Source organism: Pyrus communis, chromosome 12 (genome assembly GCF_963583255.1).
Source record: "Pyrus communis chromosome 12, drPyrComm1.1, whole genome shotgun sequence".
Classification (NCBI taxonomy): domain Eukaryota; kingdom Viridiplantae; phylum Streptophyta; class Magnoliopsida; order Rosales; family Rosaceae; genus Pyrus; species Pyrus communis.
This window is the reverse complement of record NC_084814.1, coordinates 17,438,027-17,460,447: the sequence shown is the minus strand read 5'-3', so window position 1 is coordinate 17,460,447 and position 22,421 is coordinate 17,438,027. Positions and strand designations below refer to the sequence as shown.

General features: G+C 37.9%; 2 protein-coding genes across 2 annotated transcripts; one reads left to right on the top strand and one right to left on the bottom strand.

Annotated features, from left to right (window-relative positions):
* Positions 1-636: 636 nt before the first annotated feature.
* LOC137710094 (protein FAR1-RELATED SEQUENCE 5-like) lies at positions 637-1,923 on the bottom strand. The gene has a single exon (XM_068449049.1). The coding sequence runs from the start codon at positions 1,921-1,923 to the stop codon at positions 637-639; it is 1,287 nt and encodes a 428-aa protein (XP_068305150.1).
* A 12,054-nt stretch (positions 1,924-13,977) lies between these two features.
* Positions 13,978-15,398, top strand: LOC137710975 (ethylene-responsive transcription factor ERF061-like). The gene has a single exon (XM_068450156.1). The coding sequence runs from the start codon at positions 14,258-14,260 to the stop codon at positions 15,239-15,241; it is 984 nt and encodes a 327-aa protein (XP_068306257.1). The 5' UTR covers positions 13,978-14,257; the 3' UTR covers positions 15,242-15,398.
* Positions 15,399-22,421: the final 7,023 nt, after the last annotated feature.

Below are 22,421 nucleotides of genomic sequence, written 5' to 3'. Positions count from 1 at the left end.
AATTTCGAGTTTATATTTGTCAACTAATCAAGCCTTGCTATGAAGATTAAAAAAACATTCAAAAGTACTTCACCTGTGATGAATGGGAGGGTGGCAGTGGATAAGGACTAAAGATATTGATACCACCAGTATGTTGTGGAATTGTAATCTAAAACATGTCAACGATTAAAAGTTTAATTATATATATTAAGCACATAGGCATGATAAAGAATTAAATGAGTTTAAGTACCTGATCAAACTTCTTTTTTCTTGGTAAGGCTTTCTCCAAAGCACTCCTAATTCTTCGTCTTCCTCGATGAGACTTTTCTTTCTTCTTAAGCCTTTTTGGAATGACAACATCAAGATTCTCCAAGCAACTGGCCATTTGGATATTACAGTTGGTATGCATTTTCTCATGCACATCATCATTCACTTCTAGATGCAATAGGTTTTCAACCATTTTTGCCAATTTATTTGCTTGCTCAATCACCAGTTGGTATGCCTTTACATTTTCAGATGCCCTTGTTGATAATCTAGTGAATATAGAACACAAGGACCTATATCTAAAAGCTTGCTGCAATTTAGGCTCCACTTCAATGTCATGCCCACACATGTCTACGACACTCTCAACTTTTGCTTCTTTACTCCACCTGTTCACTATATATTGTTCAGGATGGCTTCTCTAAGGACTTTAATAGCATGACTGCACAAAATACCTTTCATCTCAAATAATCTACAGTTGCAAGAAACAGTAGATATACCTTCCTTTTTCACCTTATGCTTCTTGGACTTATCATCTAGTTTAACCGTGTATACAAAGTCATCCCCATCAGCAACACATTTTGTTATTGACAATTCAATAGATTCTTCAAATTGATCTTGAAACAATTTGAATATTGCTTTCGTGTAAACTTCTCTAGCTTGTTTCAACATTTTGATATCAAATTTGACATGTGCAATTCTGAATTGTAGGTCATACTCTGCTTCCCACTCCTTGTACCTAGTATCAGTAAGAACCCTCTCAAAGTTTGTGAAAAATTGAACAATATTGAGATCTGACTTCAAATAATTTTTCAGTCTTGCATTAAAACTTTCACTGATTTGTGCGCTTCGTATTCCTATGGACCATGCCGATCTCACATATGCATATGCCCATTTCTTTCTAATCTTAAATGTGGTGGCCAACCAGTCATTCTCATGTGCATCATACTCATCAAGCATAGAATACCAAGCAGCTGCAAACTCACTTTCCTCCTCAATGTGGTCAAATTTTGTTGTCAAAGCATTGTGAACTCCTTCCTCACCTCTGAACAGAGTATTCAGATTTTTACAAGCATTCTGCATAAGATGCCATAAAGAGAGTCTATGGTAAGTTTGAGGCATCACTTCTAAAATAGCCTTAGCCATCACAGGATCTTGATCGGTAAAAATAGTTCTTGGAGCCTTGCTAGACATTGCCTTCAAAAATGTCTTAAATAACCAACTAAATGAAGCAGCGGTCTCATCATACATTAAAGCTGCTCCAAATACAACGATCTCCTTGTGATGATTAAAGCCAACAAACACTGCAAATGGTCGATCCAATTCATTGACTTTATAAGTTGTATCGAAACTTACAACATCTCCAAAATGGCTATAATCAATTATCATTTTAGCATCTGCCCAGAAAATGTTTGTTATTTGCTCCTCTTTGTCCAAGTGTAGTTCATAGAAGAATGATGGGTTTTCCAATATTTGTTTGGAAAAGTATTGCAGCAGGACTCCAACTTCTTCATATGCCATTCTCTTTTGCCTCACAGTTCGAAGATAATTTTTTTGATCCTGCTTAAAATATCCCAAAGACTCTCTTCCACCTGCTTGTTTGTTTATGAACTTATAAGCCAACCTTAGTGGAATCCCCGATTCTTCAGCCAAGTCTACTTCAGTGGCTTGTGAGGCTGTCATTTTCCATTGGGATGGTAACATATGGGCATATTCTTTCTTTACCAGGGGATGATTATGTTGTTCAACAAAAGTATAAACATAAAACTTTCTCGTATGCCTATCCAACCTAACACTCATATGAGCACCACATCTAGTTCTCGTCTCTGCTCTTGGTCTTTTAGTCATATCATTTCGCTTATCTACAGCTCGAAACCCCTCTTTGGCACAACAAAAGATTCTTGAAGTGAGTTCACCAATCTTTTTATTCTTGCCAGCACTTTCTTTTCGAATACTAAACCATACTTGTTGTAGAAATCATATACTGCTTGGTCAGTATCAAACTCCATATTTTTTGTAGGTTTCAATTCCAAAGTACCTTCTACGCCATCATGTGGTTTATCCATTATATCATTCACTATCCAATCCTACCACACAAATATACCAAGATTCAGACAACTTCAGCTTAACGAAAAAAAAGAAATTTTCTACAGAAGTAATGCAACATCTCATCTTTTTCAGACATAAACATGCAGTAAATCCAATCTAATTGCAAAAATATTATGAAAAGGAAATTTAATAATGGAAGCCTAACCTTTATTATTGAAGACCAGTGGCAACCCGTTGATGTTGATCGACCAAAACGAGATGATGATTTCTTATGATTTCAGATGGGAGCAGTGATGTTGTTCTGCCAAAGCTATTGTCATTACCACATTGTTTATAGCGACATCTTGGCAGCCTCACATATCAACCTGAGCATGTCTAACCCATATCGATCTGCTGCTGCAGGCAGATGCTGAGCCATCAAAGTGGAAGCCGTATTGGAGTTAATTGCAGTAAGCTCTTCTATGTCAGGCAGTGAGTCCCAGTATAGAAAATGAAGCAACACCTGCAAAAAGAAAAAATTAATGAGTGGCCAAGGATATGCTTGAAACTAGTTGTGTATGTCGTATTAGTCTTTGAGACATTGTGTGAGTAAAGAAAACTTAAAGGGAGAGCGCGAAAAAAATATAAATGAAAACGGTCCGAAGAGGATGGTTACGATTCACCAATTCTCTAATTTCACATGACATCACAAGAACCACAAAATTTGAGAAGAAAACCACATCGTCAACCTATCTTACATTTCTAATGAAGGAGGATAAGCACTACATGTAAAGCATAATAAACCCCATGAAAAACTGAATCTTACTACTTCTTGCTAGGCCACATTATACCACTTAATACCAAACAAAACAAATCATTACTGCAATGCAATACAGATTACTGACATCAATCATGCAATTTGCTAGCGATATTGCAGCTAAAGCACAGTAAACATGTGATCTACAACAACATCTCCTCTTTTTTTCAGACATAAACATGCAGTAAATCCAATCTAATTGCAAAAATATCATGAAAAGGAAATTCAATAATGGAAACCTAACCTTTATTATTTAAAATTGCGACTTGTTGCGGCGAGGAGTTCACGGTTGCTGATCAAACTCGAAGACAGAGACAACCCAGAAAAAATGATGTGATGGGAAATGCTCAAAGCACCAGAGCGGGAGAGAACTTGAGCTTATTATGGTACTTTTCGGAGGAAAGAGAGAAGATGCAGGAATTGGATTTTTTTCGGAGGAAGGAAGCTGGAGATTAGGGGAGTGGGAATAAGGGGCGCAAACAAGCAGATTGAGAGAGAGAGAGAGAGAAGAGAGAGAGAGAGGACAGAGAAGTGGATTATAAGCGGGAATGGTAAAAGGCAAACAATATTGTCTTGGGTTGCGTGAAATAGTTTGAAAGTTTCTTGGCCTTTCTTGGCCATAGGATTAATTTGAAAGGCTGGGATTGATTGATCCCTAGGATTCCTTGGCAATAGCTCAGGAGAGGATCCATGTCCTTAGGGTCCTTAGGTTAAGGAGTTCACAACATTTTTTTTTCTCGTCCCCCGAGATCGAATTTATCAGGGCGATCTTGGATGGGCACCAAATGATGGTTGCTGCAAAAAAGGCGTCAGCGACCTCAAACTCATATGGAGTTGATGAAAAATGAGCGTCCTGTTCATCTATTGTTCAACTTTTAATATGAAGGGTGGAACCCTGAACCCCAACTTTTTTTTTTTTTTTTTTTTTGGTTACATTAAAATGGAATCGAATTTTTTACTTAGTATTTTATTGGATTTAACCCACTTGCCATCATCACTAACATCAAAGACTTAAACCTAAATATTAGCTTTCATCATCTTAATTCTACTTTTTTTTTTTATGTAGATCAAATGGCAGAATGAATTGAAGATCAATACGAAAAGTGCAAATTAGACAATAATAATAAAGCTTCCTAGATTTGGGCTCCAATGTTCGATTTGGATTCATTACTCATTGTTTGAAAGAGAACAACGGTGTGCATCAAACTCATAAAGTTTCCATGATGTATGGGTTTTATAGCCCAAATTCATTTATTTATTTATTATGGTTTTAAGTTTTAGAGGTGTTTTTGGTACTTTGTTATTTGTTTAATTTTAATCCTATTTGTATAAGGCTAAGAGGCATTGTAAATAAGATGTTTAGTTTGAAAATTTCTTGTTATTTAAGATCGTTGGATAATCTTTCTTTGTCAACATGTCAAGTGGTATCAAAGCAAGAATACGCCCTATTCTCAACGGCTAATGATGGAAGTAGTGATAGGAACCCTGGCAGCGATGTCCGTAGGGGTGAACGTGTTACCGGGCAGAATTGGATGCCCTTGTTGCTCAGGTTGCCCAACTTGCCCGAACGTTGACAACCTTGGCTGATTGTTACCTCAAAATCGTCATGGCGTACGAATGACGATAAGCAGCCAGTCCGTGGCGCAAGGAGCACCCGAGCCTAGGCACGTTCAAGAGGATAGTGAAAGAGATTCGATCGAAGGAGGAACTTGCAGAGCTTGAACGAGTTCAACCAAACAACCAAGATAATCGTAACAACATTGATGAAGACTTTTTCTACATACCCTATTCCAGTGGGGACTTACAGATAAGAGATTTTCTTGAATGCTTGTGCGAGATTAAGAGATTCTTTGAGAGAATTAGAAATCCCACAAACGTGGGCCACGTCCCAACTCTAGCTTAAACACTGCTAAACCTTAGTTAGCTTTTGACTTGGTCTCTGTGTGCTGGAGCTTTGACTTTGGTCTATAATATTAATATGGATGAAGGTTGAATCCAGCAGGCTTCCTGTTGATGCTCTCAAAGAAGATGACTTGGTCTTTATTTATATATATAAATATCTTAGTCAACTTAGTTACCCTAATTTTAGGGGTTTGATATGATTAGACCAGTAGATTTATGGCTGGTTTGGTATTGATGTGCTTTGAAAAAAAACTGCTTATGCTGTACTGTGAGAATAAGCAGCTGTGAAATAAAGTAGCAGAGTGTTTGGTAAACTTTTTTTGTAAAAGTTCTTTTGAAAAAAAATAAGCAGTATTATAGTGTTTGGTAAACTTTTATGTAAAACAGATGTGAAAAAAAGCCGGTTTTGCAGCTTCTTGTTTTTGGCTTTTTTCCACCCAAAACTGTGAAAAAAAGCTGAAGCTAAATGTTTACCAAACGCAATAACAGCTCCCAGCTTTTTTTTATGCCAGTTTTTTTCAGAATCACCTTAGTACCAAACCAAGCTTTAATTAAACGCTAAAACAGAAGCCCTAAAAAGTCCACAGCTCCAGCCTCCAGATAGGTCTGATTGCAAGCATACTTAAATGTTCATTGTCATTCTTCCTTTTTCTGGGAGGTTGGGCGTGGGCTATAGATATTATCAGAATAAAACAATGGAGTAATAGCATCTGTCAAACCGACCAGGTCCACCACATACAATCATAGAATTAAAATTACAAATAATAATGTAAATAATTTCATGGATTAGCAAATCAAACAATCCAAGCCAGCTCATTGCAAGAAATTTGGAAACCTGACTAGACATTGGTTCATTCTCACTATACCAGATATGGTCTAACTCAAAGATCTTTGACTCATTTGATTTTCTTTGATCTGGATGAAGTTAGCAAGCTAGCACTGATGGACTATAATGCTAACGACAGTCACGTACACGCATAGGTGGATGATTGTTAATTTTTAATGCGATTAAGCTGGTTTTATGTACACTGCATCAACAATTGAGTGCGTGACACCTAATTATGCTGCTAACAATAAATTGTTTACATGCGCATAGATGAGTATCAACCGACATGTGGATCAAACAAAATATCAATGGTTGAGCGCCTGAACACACAATTATGCTATATATTAATTAACTATAGTCGTTTACTAGCATATAAACAATTGTCGATCGTTATGGTAAGTGAATAATGCAAAACATCAACGGTTGAGCATGAGCAACTGTTGCTAACTCAACGGTTACTATTATAATTCAAGGAATCAAAGAAAGTGAAAGAAGCCAACCAAAGTGTATGTTAACAGTGAAGCAGTGCAGAAATTGAAGAGTTACTTTTATTTGTACTGGCCAGAACATGTGATCATTTATCTCTGAAATATGTTGGTCTTTAAGATTTGGAGCAGTTTAGGGCCCACGCAGGCCATTGATGCCAAAGGTATTTGTAGCCTTTAAGATAACATTATTTTCTCCGCATATTTGCATATTATATATGTATACAAGCTCTTTATATAAAGAGATCCTTATTTTTTTCAAAAGATGGGGATAAGGTATGGGATCAACTCCACATCAAACTTTGATGATCCAAATCGTCTATTTTATAAGTCTCGATTCATAAATCATCATTGCAAAAATTCAATTCAATCCGAAACCATTTGCATGTTTATTTATCAAAATAAGATTTCATTGTTTCTTATATAACAAAGTATTTATTAATTTTTTTTAAACTCAATTAGATGTCTTAAATATTTTCGATTTGGCTAATATTTTGCAAGGATGATCTGAGGTGTAACTTGAATAATAGACAGTTCGGATCCTTAAAGTTCGATGTGGTGTGGACCCCACAACTAATCACTATTTAAAAAAGAATGAGGATCCCTTCCCTTAAGGTTATTATATCTATATTTCTTCAGTCATATTCAGACAGAAAATATTAGGTCCGCTGCTACACTTTAAACTTTACGCTGAAGATAATGTGTATCAAACTAGAAGTATGATTCTCTCATCTCTTTTTTTTCTTTTCCCTTCCTTCTCCTCGTATTTGAACGATCACGGTTACGCAACGCTAACATCTTATATTAATATTTTATAATAAAAAAAAGATAAAATAAGAAAATGAGAGAATCCTAGTCCAAAGCTTGAAACCGAAAAAAACAGATTCAATCATACAAAGCACGATCATGTATGCATTTGAAGGTACTGTTTGCCCATTACTAGTTTTAGCAGCCAGACTGGGGCCGCTGGGACTGCTATCAGGAAAACGTGGCCCCACTTTGTACCAAGGCTTGTGACCAAGTCAACTGTCAGTGTTATCTTCTTCAAATCTCCACAGGCTCACGGCCCCAAGAGGCTCAAGCGCATGTGGGAGGCTCACTGGACAGGAGACTTTTATGTTTGAGGATAGAAGGGTCCACAAGTATAAGGATTTAAATGAAATAAAAACCCGAAATAATAGCGGTATCCGCAATTAGTCATGCGATGCTGCTTTGGTGTCTTCATTTTATGCGAGCCTCTTCTTTGATTAGTAATCATTGTGACACTGTCACGTAGTTTGATCAATCTATTTTTGTAATGCATATGTATTTACTGAAGTTCTAAAAAACGTTTGGTTCTAATTGGATGGTTGACTGGAGTCTAGACAAATTTAAATAAACTTATTAAATAACATATAAATAAGTAATTGTTTATACTTAAAAAAATATATTATTGTATAAATTAACAAAATAGAATGACATATATGTTAAAAAGTATAGGAACATATTGAAAACTGGGGAACCAACGGATAATGAGTGTTTATCAAAGTACTTAACAAGTCTCTTACTATTTATTAAAAATATAAAATGCAAAATGAAATTATCTATATTTTGTCGAAGTGAGAGTAATGACCTAAGTAAGTGCCTAGGCGGGCACTTAGATGGCCTAGGCGGGCACTTAGATGGCCTAGGCGAGCGCCTAGGCAAGTTTAGGCTCTCTTTCTAGAGTAGTTGTCAGCCGCTTAGCGCCTAGGCTCTTAGGTTGAATTTTTTTTTTTTTTAGTACATCAATATATTTTTTTTGAACACAGGTATTTACTAAATAATATTATACCTACGTGTTAAATATCATCGTGATATTTTTATCTACTCTTAAGTAAGAATTTTTAGAATCGATTATTAAACTCGTCATAATAAGTGTGTCAAAAATATGTGGATCAGTGATACCAAAATTTCTCTTCCTTGTCCTCATTAAATCATCCTCATGTAAATTCCAACAAAATTCAACAAATAAATAATAAATTCCAACAAAAAAATCCTAATGTGACGTCACGTTGACCTCAAGTATAAAAGTTTTGACGCAAGTACGTGAGTAGGCGGGGAAGGAAACGGCGTCGTGGTGGTGGTTGATTCGCTTATGATTCGCTTATGATTCACGAGACCGAGTCTTTATTTATTTTTATTTTTGCCGATGGAGAAATGATAGCATAGCATGTAAAGCAGTCGACCAGTGAATTGTGCGGCCGTCGGTGGGACGTGTCGGCCTCAGGAGACAGTTGTGATATTGTCGGCGTCGGCAGATTGCCCTGCGACCCAGTCCGCATACTGCCAAAATACGACTTTTTGATGTTCAAGTCATACAATTGCCCTTGTTGTTGGCATTGAATCACGTTCAGATGCCCCCCTCTGTTGAGCGAGGTCAAAACTCTGTCGACAAAATTGACTTCAGGAACTGTTTGATAATTATTTTTTTTTATATATTTTCTTATGATTTTGATTTTTTTTTTTAAATTGAAAAATTAAAATCTTGTTTGATAATTAGCTTAAAATTTTAAATTGTAAATAAAAATGAAACCTGAACGCTAAATTTTGAAAACTCAAGGTTTTCAATTTTTGGTTTTAATTTTTCATCTTTGGTAACATAATTCACTTATTATCTTGCCTATCGCTTAAGTCTCATGGTATTGCTTACTAACTTAATCGTCGAAGAGCCCTTGACCGCCCTCTGTCTTTGGCTACGAATTTGTGCATCTTCCACCTCATACGGCAGTGCGCAAATTTGGTTCCAACATTTCTCAGTATGCTAAAAATAATAAAATATTGAGAGGAAAAAATATAGCCCTGCACCATCGAAGATGAAAAAGATCCAGCACTATTCTTTAAAAATGATAATTTTAGTATGATATATTTAAAACTAGTAGCTAAATACCAAACAATTAGAAAATGGTGTGACTGTGTGATCGTACCTTGTTGTGATCATACCTTGTCGTGATAATGCATTTTCTAGCTCTAAGAAGGGAGAACACCGTAAAGAGTTAATGACATTAGAATGGAAAGGAAGAATGAAAAATGAAAACTCATTTAATTGTGATCACAAAATTCAATCCCTACAATACAACGAGTTATGCATGTTAGGTTTTCCCCACATGAACCACAACTTCTTTTGGTTAATAACCCAAAAAACTAGGTAAACTTTTTTGGGGTGAAGGTGGAGTCGTAGTAGAATTACAAGTAGCACTATTTGGGATTTGACTTGTGAGGATCGGTTAGGTTTTCGTTCACATGCAAATGCACAAACTTTTTATTTTCTTGGGGGCCGATGAAGAAGATGGGAGGTGTTGTCGTTTCACGAGCTTTGTCCTTCAAAATGACAACCCCCCATCACCTTTTCAAGAACACCTTTACGTCTTCAATGCCACCATACTATGGTTGGTCCCGTAATGGGGTGATGATATGCCAACCTTTTTCTTATTATTCCAAAGATGTCCCTTCGGAAGTTTGGAAAATTGGTCTAAGAAATCATTCAATCAGTGGTTAATTATTGGTGTAGAAGATGACTCATATTTTAGTTTTGGCTTTGTTTGTGTGAGTGATATTGCATGCTTACACGTGATGCCTTTCTCGATCACTAGTTAGCATGCATTATTTCTCTTTTTTATCTTACAATTCTTGTCATTTTTAATTTACAATTGTCGGTTCATAAAATCAAATTTTCGTATGTTTTTTGAGAAGTAAAAGCTAGTTTTCACCAAACCAAATGATTTCGATTATGTTAGCACTTGTCTGTTTTCTGTCTTAGTTTTAATGAAAAAATTGCGCTATTAATTAATTATTAGCCGTTTATGCATTTGAAACTTGGTGTGAACCTGTCTTAGTTTTAATGAAAAAATTGCGCTATTAATTAATTATTAGCTGTTTATGCATTTGAAACTTGGTGTGAACCTTATACGACGAAAGATTATAACCACACATATTTTGAAAGTGAAATTCATTGCTAAGGAAACCCATTGTATTATGTACTTGTGGCCATTAAGTCAATTAAAAGACACATGACCTACTTTTCTTTCCCTTTAATTTGCTATGGGCATGACATGGAGAGAAGCAAATGAGTTATCTTCTTCCATGTTGCAGTTCCTAACCCCTATGGGCTACTCAAATAAAAAAGTTTGTACAAATTTGTGAAACAACGTATAATTCATATGCAACATCAATTCAATTTGCAATGTCACATATAGATTCCCATTAGGGTTGATTGAGAATACAAGTAATTGAAAAGGTATATGGAAATGTTAGGTTTACTTACAAGACCACCCAATCTCTGAGTGGATTCTGTAGACTTTCAATTGCACCACAAGTTTCCCTCTACAATTTATAGCTACCTTCCAACATTTATTTTTGACTTTTTAGCCAAAATGGTCTTTGAGATTGATATAACTCTTCACTTTGATCTATAAAATTTGATATCAATAAAAGTAATCCCTGAGTTTATTCACAATCAATCATTTTGATCATTCCATGAAAAATCTCTGATAAAAAAGGAAAAAATAACAAAAAAAAAAAAAGAACCCTTAATTTGATAAACAATGGGCCCGAAATGATTTGACAAAATTAGAGGTATTTTTGTCATTTTTCTTAATTTAATAGAGATTTTTTACATGATGACCAAAATGATTGAAATGATAAACTCAGGGACCAGTTCTATCTATTTTAAATCTTAGAGACCAAAATGAAGAGTTATGCCAATTTCAGAGACTATTTTGACTAAAAAACCTTTATTTTTTAACCCTTGATTTTATCTGTCAATTCAGAAATTACCACTGAAGTTCTTCAATCATTTACTGTGTTTTAAGAAAATCTCAATTGATATTACAACTTTTAAGAACCAATAGAATTTGAACATAATTTTGTTGATTAAGACACTGATAGTATCAATGGTTGGCAATTAAAATAAAAAGGTTCAACCATTATTCAAGTTCTCAATCTCATGGTACTTTATTTTCGTATTTATTTCATGCCCTAATGATCATAATATATATAATACTATTGAATATTGATGTGACATTCACAAGAAAATTCTGTAGCAATCTTACATTCTATTCCAGAGAGAAATTTTTCTATGTGTCCGGAATACGGGATTGTAAATTATATGTTATTATACAAGTGGAGATAAAAAATTTATTTCAAGTGTTGCTCCATTTGTACAATAACATATGACATATGTATCTATATTCCAAGCACACTAAAATCCTTCCTATCCCAATGGAATTCTTTGGGTACTATTGAGAAGCTCTTTGCAAACATACCTTTCCCAAATTAGGATAAGTATAATTTTTCACAGAGCACAAAACCTTCACTTCATGTACACAGAGAATATGTAGTTAGGAATCCACATCAGGGTAGATTAAACTAATCATGTGAGAAAATGTAATGAAATAGACCTTACCGCTTATTATAGTAACCCATTATTATTCAATATCTAATCAAAAATAGATAACGAGGAGGTAAATATTTGGATATTTTCAACGGAAAATTCTAAGGACATTGGCTCACGTGTATGCTAATAATATAAATATTTGACACATGCAAACTTTACTATAAATTTCACATACATTAACAATTGATAATAATTTTGACGTGATTATTCGTAAAACTAATATATAAATATATTCCCTAGAAGCCAAGGAATTTGGCACACTTGCACGAGAGACTTCCCCACATGCACAACTTGTTCGACATGAATGGATCAAATTCCAACCCTAATTATTGCTATTGTTAGAAGCTTAGAAATCAGATCAAACTTCCCTACTTGACATAATCGTACTATTAATCCAAAACGTCAAGTGGTATCACGTGGTATCTCCACATACATGTACAACTATTTGTTTGAAGTGATGATCGAATGGATAAAACTCCAAACTGTAATACTTAATGTTAGAAAGCTTAGAAAATGGATCAAACTTCCTCACATATAGAAACGCGGTATTAACGGTCCGTAATATTTTAGTAGGTATTTCAAAGTGTAGGTAAGTCTAGCGGCGAAGTCATGAAGGGATCACGATGGTCTCATAAGGCCCAATTTGACATTTTTTTCTCATGCAGAAAAGTTTAGTATTATACTTATGATTTCAAGGTTTTTTGCAGGCACATGGTCCCAATCCAAGTCTGACATTTTTTAATTTATTTCATCGTGTTTGATTTAAGGTTGGTGACTCTTATGAAGTTTAAGCAATTCGTTGCTTGTGAGTTCTGAGAATGAGGGAGGGAGGAATAAACTCAAAGAGATTTAGGGTTTAGGTCTAAAGAAGAGGAAGATGATGACGATTCCATAATAGACCCACACAACATTGGACAGTTGCTCACTACACGACATAATAAATTTGTAAGATTAAGAAAGTGTTAAGATTTGAGACTTTTGAGCTTTTTCTAAATTAAAATCCTGACTCCACAACTAAGTAAGTCCTTCCGGCGCGCACGCTAGTTTGAAGGAAATGGGATCAAACTACAAACCCTAATAATTGCTTAATGTAAGATGGCAAGATGCCTTACAAATCATGGCTAGCCGATAAAGCTGCGAATATTCACAGATATGATTGAACTTTAGATGACAAGGCAAAATATCTGTGCAGTTGGACTGGAAGGGAGAAGAGGGAAGACGCGTGGCAGAGAAGAGTTATTGAAGGTGTGGACTGTAACAGAAGAGCTGACTCTCTCTATCTGTAAAATAAATCGACAAAGTAGCTTTTGATCGGACAGACAGAGGGGACCGCCGACCACACGGAGTGAGCGAGTGAAACCAAAAATCTTACACGATTGATTCACATTCACAAACAATGAACACAACATTGGATTTGCTTGCATATACAGTTGAATTACACCTTTTGGGGCTTCCAGATCCTTATGCAATTACAATGTCACCCTTTATCCCTTCTTCATTTCCATAATTATTTTGCACTTTGTGCGGTTGAGAGCCTTCCATTTGTCTTTTCAATTTTCATTCCTTCCTAAGCAATTTCAATGCAACTAAAACTCGATGATAATTGGTTATGATGTAATGACTCATCCATGTGAGGGTTATACTCATGTAAATTAAGTTAACACACTTCTTCCCGAATAAGCTGACAACCTCATATTTCGTGTTAATAACTTTTTAATATAATTTCTAACAATTGTTGAATCCCAAAAGTTTAATATGTTAAGGGTTGAGCCAACTGAATTGCAAGCTAGACATACTCAAACATAAATTTGAGAGTGCATAAGCTTTAACTAATGAGGATCAAGTTAACACCCTCAGTCACTTGCAAATTTTCAACTTCACGATAACTGATACAGTATTAGATTATTGCTAAATCTCAGAAGCTTAAGTTGTTAAAGAACGAGACAATTAAAAATCAACAGTCGTTACGTAATTTTGTGATTGTAAAAGGAAATGAAAGTAATGAAATTAACAAAAAAGCTCTTATTCTTCAACTCAACATACGAATTAAACCAAAAGTTAAAGAAAGAAAATAAATAAAAAATCTAAACACAAATTTGGCTCATTTTCCACACCAAAGGGCAATATAGTCATATTAAAAAATGGGTTGAGAGTAACGATGTAGAATTTTGGATCGTGGACAGAGGTAGATGTTAAAAATCCAACCAATACACTGCAGCTATAAATAGCAACACCATCCACCCTTTCAGCATAGTAATTCCACAAATCTTGCTCCAAAACTTCAGAGAATAAAAAGCTTCCCCCTTTCTTTTAAGTTTTAACTTGAGCTCTGATCTTTGATATTTTCCGATCCATATGTTTTTTTCTCGGATCATCACTCACTTCTTCTCCTTCATTTTCTTTGTTTTTCCATCTGAAAATTTTCAGTTTTTGTTCTGAATTTTTGGGAAAAGGGACTTCTTTTTGGTACCCTGTTTTCCTACACACTGATAATATTTCAGAACAGTCTGTTTCAATTTTGCTTTTTTTTTTTTCCCCAGAAAATCATGGACACAATGCAAGAAAACAATCTTGCTTTTGGGTTCACAGACGCCATTGACATCGGATCTTCTCTCTCAAATATCATACTAACAAGCTCCACAAACACCCTGGACTCGATTTTTTCTCACTGCCCACAAACACTCACCACCGCCGTAACAACCACCAGCAGCGGCAGTTCTGTATCCGAGCCGCTGGGCTCATCAGTTTACCTCCGCCAAAGAGACCTTCTCCAGAAGTTCTGCGATGAAAGCCGAGCAAACGCAAACGCCACGGTTTCGCGCTCTTTTGAGACGAACCCATTGCAGAGCTCGGCTTGTTCTTCGACCACTTACATGGCTCCATACAAGAAGAAGCTCTATAGGGGAGTACGGCAGAGACATTGGGGCAAATGGGTAGCCGAGATCAGACTCCCTCAGAACAGAGTGAGGGTCTGGCTCGGCACCTACGACACTGCGGAAGCCGCCGCCTATGCGTACGACAGGGCGGCCTATAAGCTCCGCGGTGAGTACGCGAGGTTGAACTTCCCAAATTTTACGGACCCGAGCAAGTTGGGTTTCGGCGACGGTTCTAGACTGAACGCCGTGAAAAACTCCGTGGATGCGAAAATCCAAGCGATTATTCAGAAGGTGAAGAGGGACAGAGCCAAGAAGAATGTGAAGAAGAGCAGTTCTTCAGTTGGTGGCGGTGATAGGAGTTTCAGTGAGAATGGGAAGGTTGTGAAGGTGGAATTCTCTCCGTTGTCCTCGTCGTCGCCTTTGGTCTTTGGCGACGGTTTTGGCCACGAAATGGCGTCATTAACCCCGACGCCGACCGTGTCTGAGGACGGGGTTTGGAGGAGTGAGAAGAACTCACCGCCGTCTGTTTCAACAGAGTTTCAAATGGGGATGGCGGAGTTGGGAATGGGAGAAGAGTCGGAATTTGAAGGGTGTTCACTTGCAGGAATGCCTTCATTTGATCCTGAGTTGATTTGGGAAGTTCTTGCTAATTAGAAAGAGGATTTGATCTGGGAAACCTTGGTTTTAGATTAATTTTTGCAAATTTAGGTATACAAGTGGTAGTATTTGTGTTTCTTGTTTTTGTGTAGCTCTAGTACTTGGAGTTTTTTAAGTGTAAATTGTAGTTTTATAATAAGTTGAGCTATCTTAATATGTTTTTCTTGTTTTAAACTAGGGGAGGAAAAAAATATCGAACATCCCGAATCGTACCAAAAAAATCTTGAAACTGAATAAAAAATATTTCAAACCGAAAATCTTGAAAATTTTGGTACCGATCCTAACCTTTTCGGTACAAGATTCAGACTCACAATCTGATTTTTTTGGTAATCCCAAACCGAACCGAAGTTAAAATATAAATAGTTTTAGATATTGTAAGTCGTTGGATTAGTTGAGAATTAATCTTAGCTGTTCATTCAAAATGACAAATCTCTCTCGACCTCCACTCTTTCACTTTCTCCCCCTTACCTTCACACTACATCCAGACTCCAGCCTTCCATTTTCTTTTTGCGTTTGACAACATCCTCTGCATTCGATAATCAATACAGCCACCTCTGCTTCCTTCTACTTCTCTCTTCATTAAGGTAATATTCTTGTCTTCATCTGGTAATCTTGATGCGGTAAAGTCTGTTTGTGGCTTCCATTCGTTTTTAATTTGGGCATTTGAATTCTATGGTTTTGGATTTTGTTTGAAATTTGGGGTTTTTAATCGTATGGTTCTTCTATACTTCATTTATTTCCTCCTCGAAGCTAGCAGACCCAAACTCCTTCGCCTCCTCCTCTAACTCTCTCTGTGAAATAGGGACTTGCATGTTATCAAGCCCTGTAGTCGAAGAGAAAAAGTGCAAATGTTTATTGTTTCAGAAAGCTTTTTGTAGAAAATATGGAAGAGAATGCTTTGTGGAAAATATGGAAGAGAAGAGAATGCTTTGTGGAAAATATGGAAGAGAATGCTTTTTCTCATTAATTTTTCTCTACAAGATTACAAGGATATATATACATGATACAAATGTGTAGGTAGGACAAGGTAGCCGTCCTAGTGTGTAGGTAGGACAAGGTAGGACGGCTGTAGAGGACAAGGTAGCCGTCCTAGTGTGTAGGTAGGACAAGGTAGGACGGCTGTAGGACGGCTAGTGTGTAGGTAGGACAAGGTAGGACGGCTGTAGGACGGCTTGACGGCTGTAGGACGGCTTGACGGCTGTAGGACGGCTTATTCTTCCAATAATAATATTATATACAATTACACAAGGACTCCAACCATATTCCTTATTTGTCTAACACTCCCCCTCAAGTTTGAGAGTGGATGTCAAGAACTCCCAACTTGCGTAACATACTCGAAAACTTTTCTTTCCCAAGAGGTTTGGTAAACAAGTCTACCAACTGTTGTGCCGTACCCACATGCTTGGTCTCTATTGTGCCATCTACAATCTTATCTCGTATAAAGTGACAATCCATCTCAATGTGACGAGTTCGTTCATGAAAAACAGGATTGGCAGCTATATGTAACGCTGCTTGATTATCACAAAATAAAATGGAAGGACCATCCAAAGGAATGTTCAAATCCTTCAACAAAAAACGAAGCCAAACTATCTCGCAACAAGCACCTGCCATGGCCCTATATTCCGCCTATGCTGAAGAGAGCGAAACGGTTTTCTGTCGTTTCGTCCGCCAAGAAATCAAAGAACCGCCCAAGAATACACAATACCCAGTAGTCGAACGGCGAGTGATAGGGCAACCTGCCCAATCAGAATCACAAAACGTAGTTAACTTGGTCTGGTTGTCAGAATGAAATAATAAACCTTGACCTGGAGTAGCCTTCAAATAACGAACAATACGAAGCGCAGCATCCATATGAGATATCCTTGGCTCGTGCATAAAACGGCTTAGAACATGCACAGAATAGGTGATATCCGGCCGAGTGATAGTGAGATATATTAACCGACCTACTAATCGTCGATACTTTTCAGGATCCTTGAGAAGTTCTCCTTTATCAGATAATTTTGTGTCATCCATAGGAAAAGCAATGGGTCGTGCTCCCAAAAAACCATAGTCCTTGAGAATCTCTAATGCATACTTGCGTTGAGAAATATAAATCCCTTGTTTGGAACGAGAAACCTCAATACCCAAAAAATATTTTAAATCACCAAGGTTTTTTATCCGAAAATGATCACGGAGAAAAGACTTCAGAGAACTAATGGCACTAACATCATTGCCTGTAATCACAATATCATCCACATAAATGAGCAAAGCTGTGAAAGAAATACCAGACTTTTTAGTGAACAATGAATAGTCAGCTTTGGATTGTTGAAAACCGGCAGAAATGATGGCACTAGTGAATTTGGCAAACCATTGGCGAGAAGCCTGCTTAAGACCATAAAGTGACTTGTGAAGGCGACACACAAGATTCTCCCCCTGTCGCCGAAGACCAGGAGGAGGAGACATATAGATTTCTTCATGTAAGTCACCATGTAAGAAAGCATTATTAACATCAAGCTGATGAAGAGACCAAGACTGACTAGCAGCAAGAGCAAGAAGACAACGCACCGTATTCATCTTAGCAGTAGGAGAAAAAGTGTCATGATAATCAATACCTTCAGCCTGAGTGAAACCTTTAGCAACCAAACGAGCTTTGTAGCGGTCAATAGAGCCGTCGGAATTGTGCTTGAGTTTGTACACCCACTTACAACCAATGAGAATTTTGCCAGGGGGCAAGGAAGTTAAAGTCCAAGTACCATTAGCATGTAAAGCTTGAAGCTCCTCAGTCATAGCACGTTGCCAATTGAGGTCAGTGGCAGCCTCGACAAAGGAGGAAGGCTCCACAGTCCGACTGACAGAGTTAATGTAAGAAAAATGCCTGGGAGAGTAACGGTGATAAGAGAGAAAATTACAAAGTGGATATCGCGTACCTTGTGTAGAACCGGGTTGCGAAGTCGAAGATGGGTGGGATGGCAGGATCACCTGCGAGCAAACGTAGTCTTTTAAATAGGATGGAGGTTTATGGGCACGGGAAGAGGTGCGGGGAAGGGGAGGATTGGTAGGTAGTGGGGGGGGTAGGGATGTCCGTGGGTAAAAGGGTGAAAGGTAAGGAAGTAGCCGGGGGGGGGGGGGGGGGAAGGAGGGGATGCCGAGAGGGCAGGGGCATGGGGAGGAACGGGTAATGGGGCAGCAAGGGAATCTGTGGGAGGCGTGGAAGGGGAGGAAGGTGGAGGAGGGTGAGGCGTCGGGGCAGGAAGTGGTGGGTTATATGTAAAGTCCAGAGGGGGTGAGATGGGTAGGGTAGGCGAAGAGGATGGGATAGGAGGGTGAGAAACGGCATAAGGGAAAGTAGTTTCGTGAAAGATGACGTCTCGACTAGTGAAAATGCGGTGATTGTCGAGATCGTAAAGGGTATAGGCCTTTTGTCCATGAGGATAACCGAGAAAAATGCAACGATGAGCCCGAGGGGAAAATTTGGCGGTGGGAGTGACAGAGGTGGCATATGCCAAACAACCAAAGACGCAGAAGTGGTCATAAGATGGGGTTTTCGAAAAGAGAACCTCAAATGGGGATTTATGATGGAGAAGACGGGTAGGGAGACGATTGATGAGATAAGTAGCGGTAAGAACACATTCCCCCCAAAACTTGATAGGAAGATGGGATTGAAAACGAAGGGCGCGAGCGGTTTCAAGAAGATGACGATGTTTTCTTTCAACAACGCCATTTTGTTGGGGGGTATAAACACAAGAAGTTTGTAAAAGCACCCCATGATCAAAGAAAAAACTACGAAGAGATAAAAATTCACCACCATTGTCAGTACGAATGCATTGGATGGTAGTGCGGAATTGGGTAGTGACATAAGCAAAAAAATCCTTAATTAATTGTTGAGTGTCGGATTTATGTTTCATGAGGAAGACCCACGTAAAGCGAGAAAAATCATCCACAATGGTTAAGAAATAATGAGCACCAGAAAGAGAAGATTGACGATTCGGGCCCAAAATATCACAATGAATTAAAGCATAAGGGAAAGTTGATGAAATTGAACTCAAAAGAAAAGGTTGACGAGTTTGTTTTGCCAACGGACAAACATCACAAATATGACTAGAATTAAAAGTACAATTAAGAGAGCTAGATGCTAAAGCTTGCAAACGAGTGGAGGAGGGGTGACCAAGACGCCTATGCCAGAGGGAGGAGGGGATGGTAATGATGTTGCAGAGAGGTTGACGGGTGGGGAGAGAAGAGGTAAGGGCCACAAGGTAATACAGATCGCCACGTCGCTTACCCACACCAATCATCGCCTTCGAAACTAAGTCCTGCAAAACACACCAAGAAGGAAAGAAGGTTATGGAACACGATAATCCATCTGTAAGTTTACCAACCGATAAAAGGTTCACTCGGAAATTAGGGACACATAAAACATCCTTCAAAGTAACTGATGAATTTAAAGGAAGAGTGCCGGTAAAAGTAATGGGAGCGGAAGCACCACTAGGCAAAGAAACAGGCAGCAAATGTGAAGGAGAACGATTAACCAAACATGAAGCGGAAGAAGTAATATGATCCGTAGCACCACTGTCAAGAATCCATTGACCATGACAAGAGGTGACAGGTAACAAACCTTGGGCAAAATCAGTAGTGAGAACGGCATTGGCCTGAGGAGGGGTGGTGGTGTCACGTAGAGCAGCTAGAACACGGGAGTGCTGCTCGGCAGAGAGGTCAGGCATGGCAAGCTGCAAGTCATGCAAAGTGGGCTGGGCCCCGTGCACTTGGTGGGTCGCTGGAGTAGAAGAGGAGGCGGGGGCCTGGGTGCCTTGCACGTGATGGGCCTGGGTGAAATTATGGGGCCGGGAAGCAGAAAACTGTGGCTGCCGGGGAGGACTGGAAGGTGCATGGCTGCGGGAAGAACTGGAAGCAGTGGCACGGCGCGGTGGTCGCCACGATTGGCCATGGAGGGGATGGCCAACGGGATAGCCATGAAGTTTATGGTAGGTGTATCGGGTATGATAATCAAAATTGCAGTAGGTGCAGTGGAGGGGAGGATGAGCAGATGAGGGACGGGACGGGCTACGGACAGCCATGGGAACGGCAGAGAAAGCTGCCGAAAAAAAAAAAAATTAGGGCTAGGGTTATAAACCTGCTCTGTATACCATGTAGAAAATATGGAAGAGAATGCTTTGTGGAAAATATGGAAGAGAAGAGAATGCTTTGTGGAAAATATGGAAGAGAATGCTTTTTCTCATTAATTTTTCTCAACAAGATTACAAGGATATATATACATGATACAAATGAATGTGTAGGTAGGACAAGGTAGCCGTCATAGTGTGTAGGTAGGACAAGGTAGGACGGCTGTAGAGGACAAGGTAGCCGTCCTAGTGTGTAGGTAGGACAAGGTAGGACGGCTGTAGGACGACTTGACGGCTGTAGGACGGCTAGTGTGTAGGTAGGACAAGGTAGGACGGCTGTAGGACGGCTTGACGGCTGTAGGACGGCTTATTCTTCCAATAATAATATTATATACAATTACACAAGGACTCCAACCATATTCCTTATTTGTCTAACACTTTTTGCATTAGGGTTTTTGTTCTGCAATCTTCATTGAATCTAGCACTCTTCTTCAATAGTTTGTACTTTAATGATAGCAGCTGCAATTTGTGTTTCTGACAACATTGCTAGCAAGGCAAGTTTAAATAAATTCATTTTTTATCAGTTCATGGTATTAATTTTTGGAATTTCTAACCACGAAGCCTTCATAAAACATGGTAGATTAGATTTGTTTTATTAGCAAGATACCATCCATATTGGAATTCTATGCTTCTTACAGTCTCCTCTCTTTCTTTACAGGCATGAGAGAATTTAGGCCAATGAGTTTGGTTTCTTGCCTTGGAGATTCTGGGGGAGGATAGTTTTCTTTATTTTTCGATGAATGTTGCAATAGCAGAATGCTTTGCCGAGACTTTCTTTGAATTCGTGTGTGTATTTGCTACTTTAGCTACTACACTGTCTAGTTGTAAATGAAGTTTCTATGTTGTTATGATTGTTTTGACGCATGAGCCCAAAACTATTTCGGGATTTCCGATTTATCCCGCAATCTTGAAATTATTTCGTGATTCCCGAAAATTTGGTTTGAGATCGATTTTGAAATTGAGATTTCCGAAAACTTCGGTTTAAGAATCGGGACAAGGGTTTCGGTTCGGTATCCCATACCTAACTAGTCGAGCTTATCACTATGTTTTTTATTTATTATGTTTCGGTTCTTTTTTGGCGAAAGGGATCCTCTCCGGATCCCTTCCACCAAATTCATTAAGTTTGGGGATCCAGACAGTTCAAATTTGATCCAACGGCTACAAATAAGGAGCATCTTTAAAAATTATAATAACTGTAACTATTGGATCAAATTTCAACTGCCCGGATCCCCGGATTTAATGGATTTAATGGATTTAATGGAAATTATCCAGAGAGGATCTCTTTCTCTTTTTTGGGGCTATATTTGGAGAGGTTCTGTTATGTTACCGAGTGTCATAGAGAGTCGGGATGAGAGATAAAGAAACGGGGGTATAAATGACGCTGCGTAACACCCAAAATTTTCTCATGTATTTGTGCCTTGTCTTTTTTATCGAGGTACTTTTCAGTCATATAAAATGTCTGAGGGATCATGAGTTGTTAATTATGGTTGTTTATCTATCAGTAAGGTGATTAATGAATGAGAAAAGCTTGGCTCCTTAAGATTGAGGAGGAATTTTTCCTCAATTCACTTGGTGACTAACTCAACTTCATACTTATGATCGGAATTATATCATAAATCACTATGTAAAGATCACCTTTACAAAAAATCAATTAAAACTAAGATTGTTTGGTCAATCAATTGTAACAAATGGATATACGATTCATAATTTATTTATTGAACATATTCATATGTTTTTACACAGTTTGATTACTAAACATTCTCATATTTAAACTTTTTTTTTTTTTTTTTTAGCAGAGATGATCTTTATATAGTGATTTATAATATAAAAGGTTCCGATCATAAGTATGAAGTTTCATGAATTGGCTACATATTTAATTGAAGAGGAACTCCTCATTCATTGAGGAGCCAAGTTAATTCCTTAATGAACTTTAATGCTCGTTTCCTACAAGTGTAACTCTCCATGCATTAACAAAAGGATTGTTGTTTGGCTCTTTTTGGTTTCAAAATTACAGTTTGACA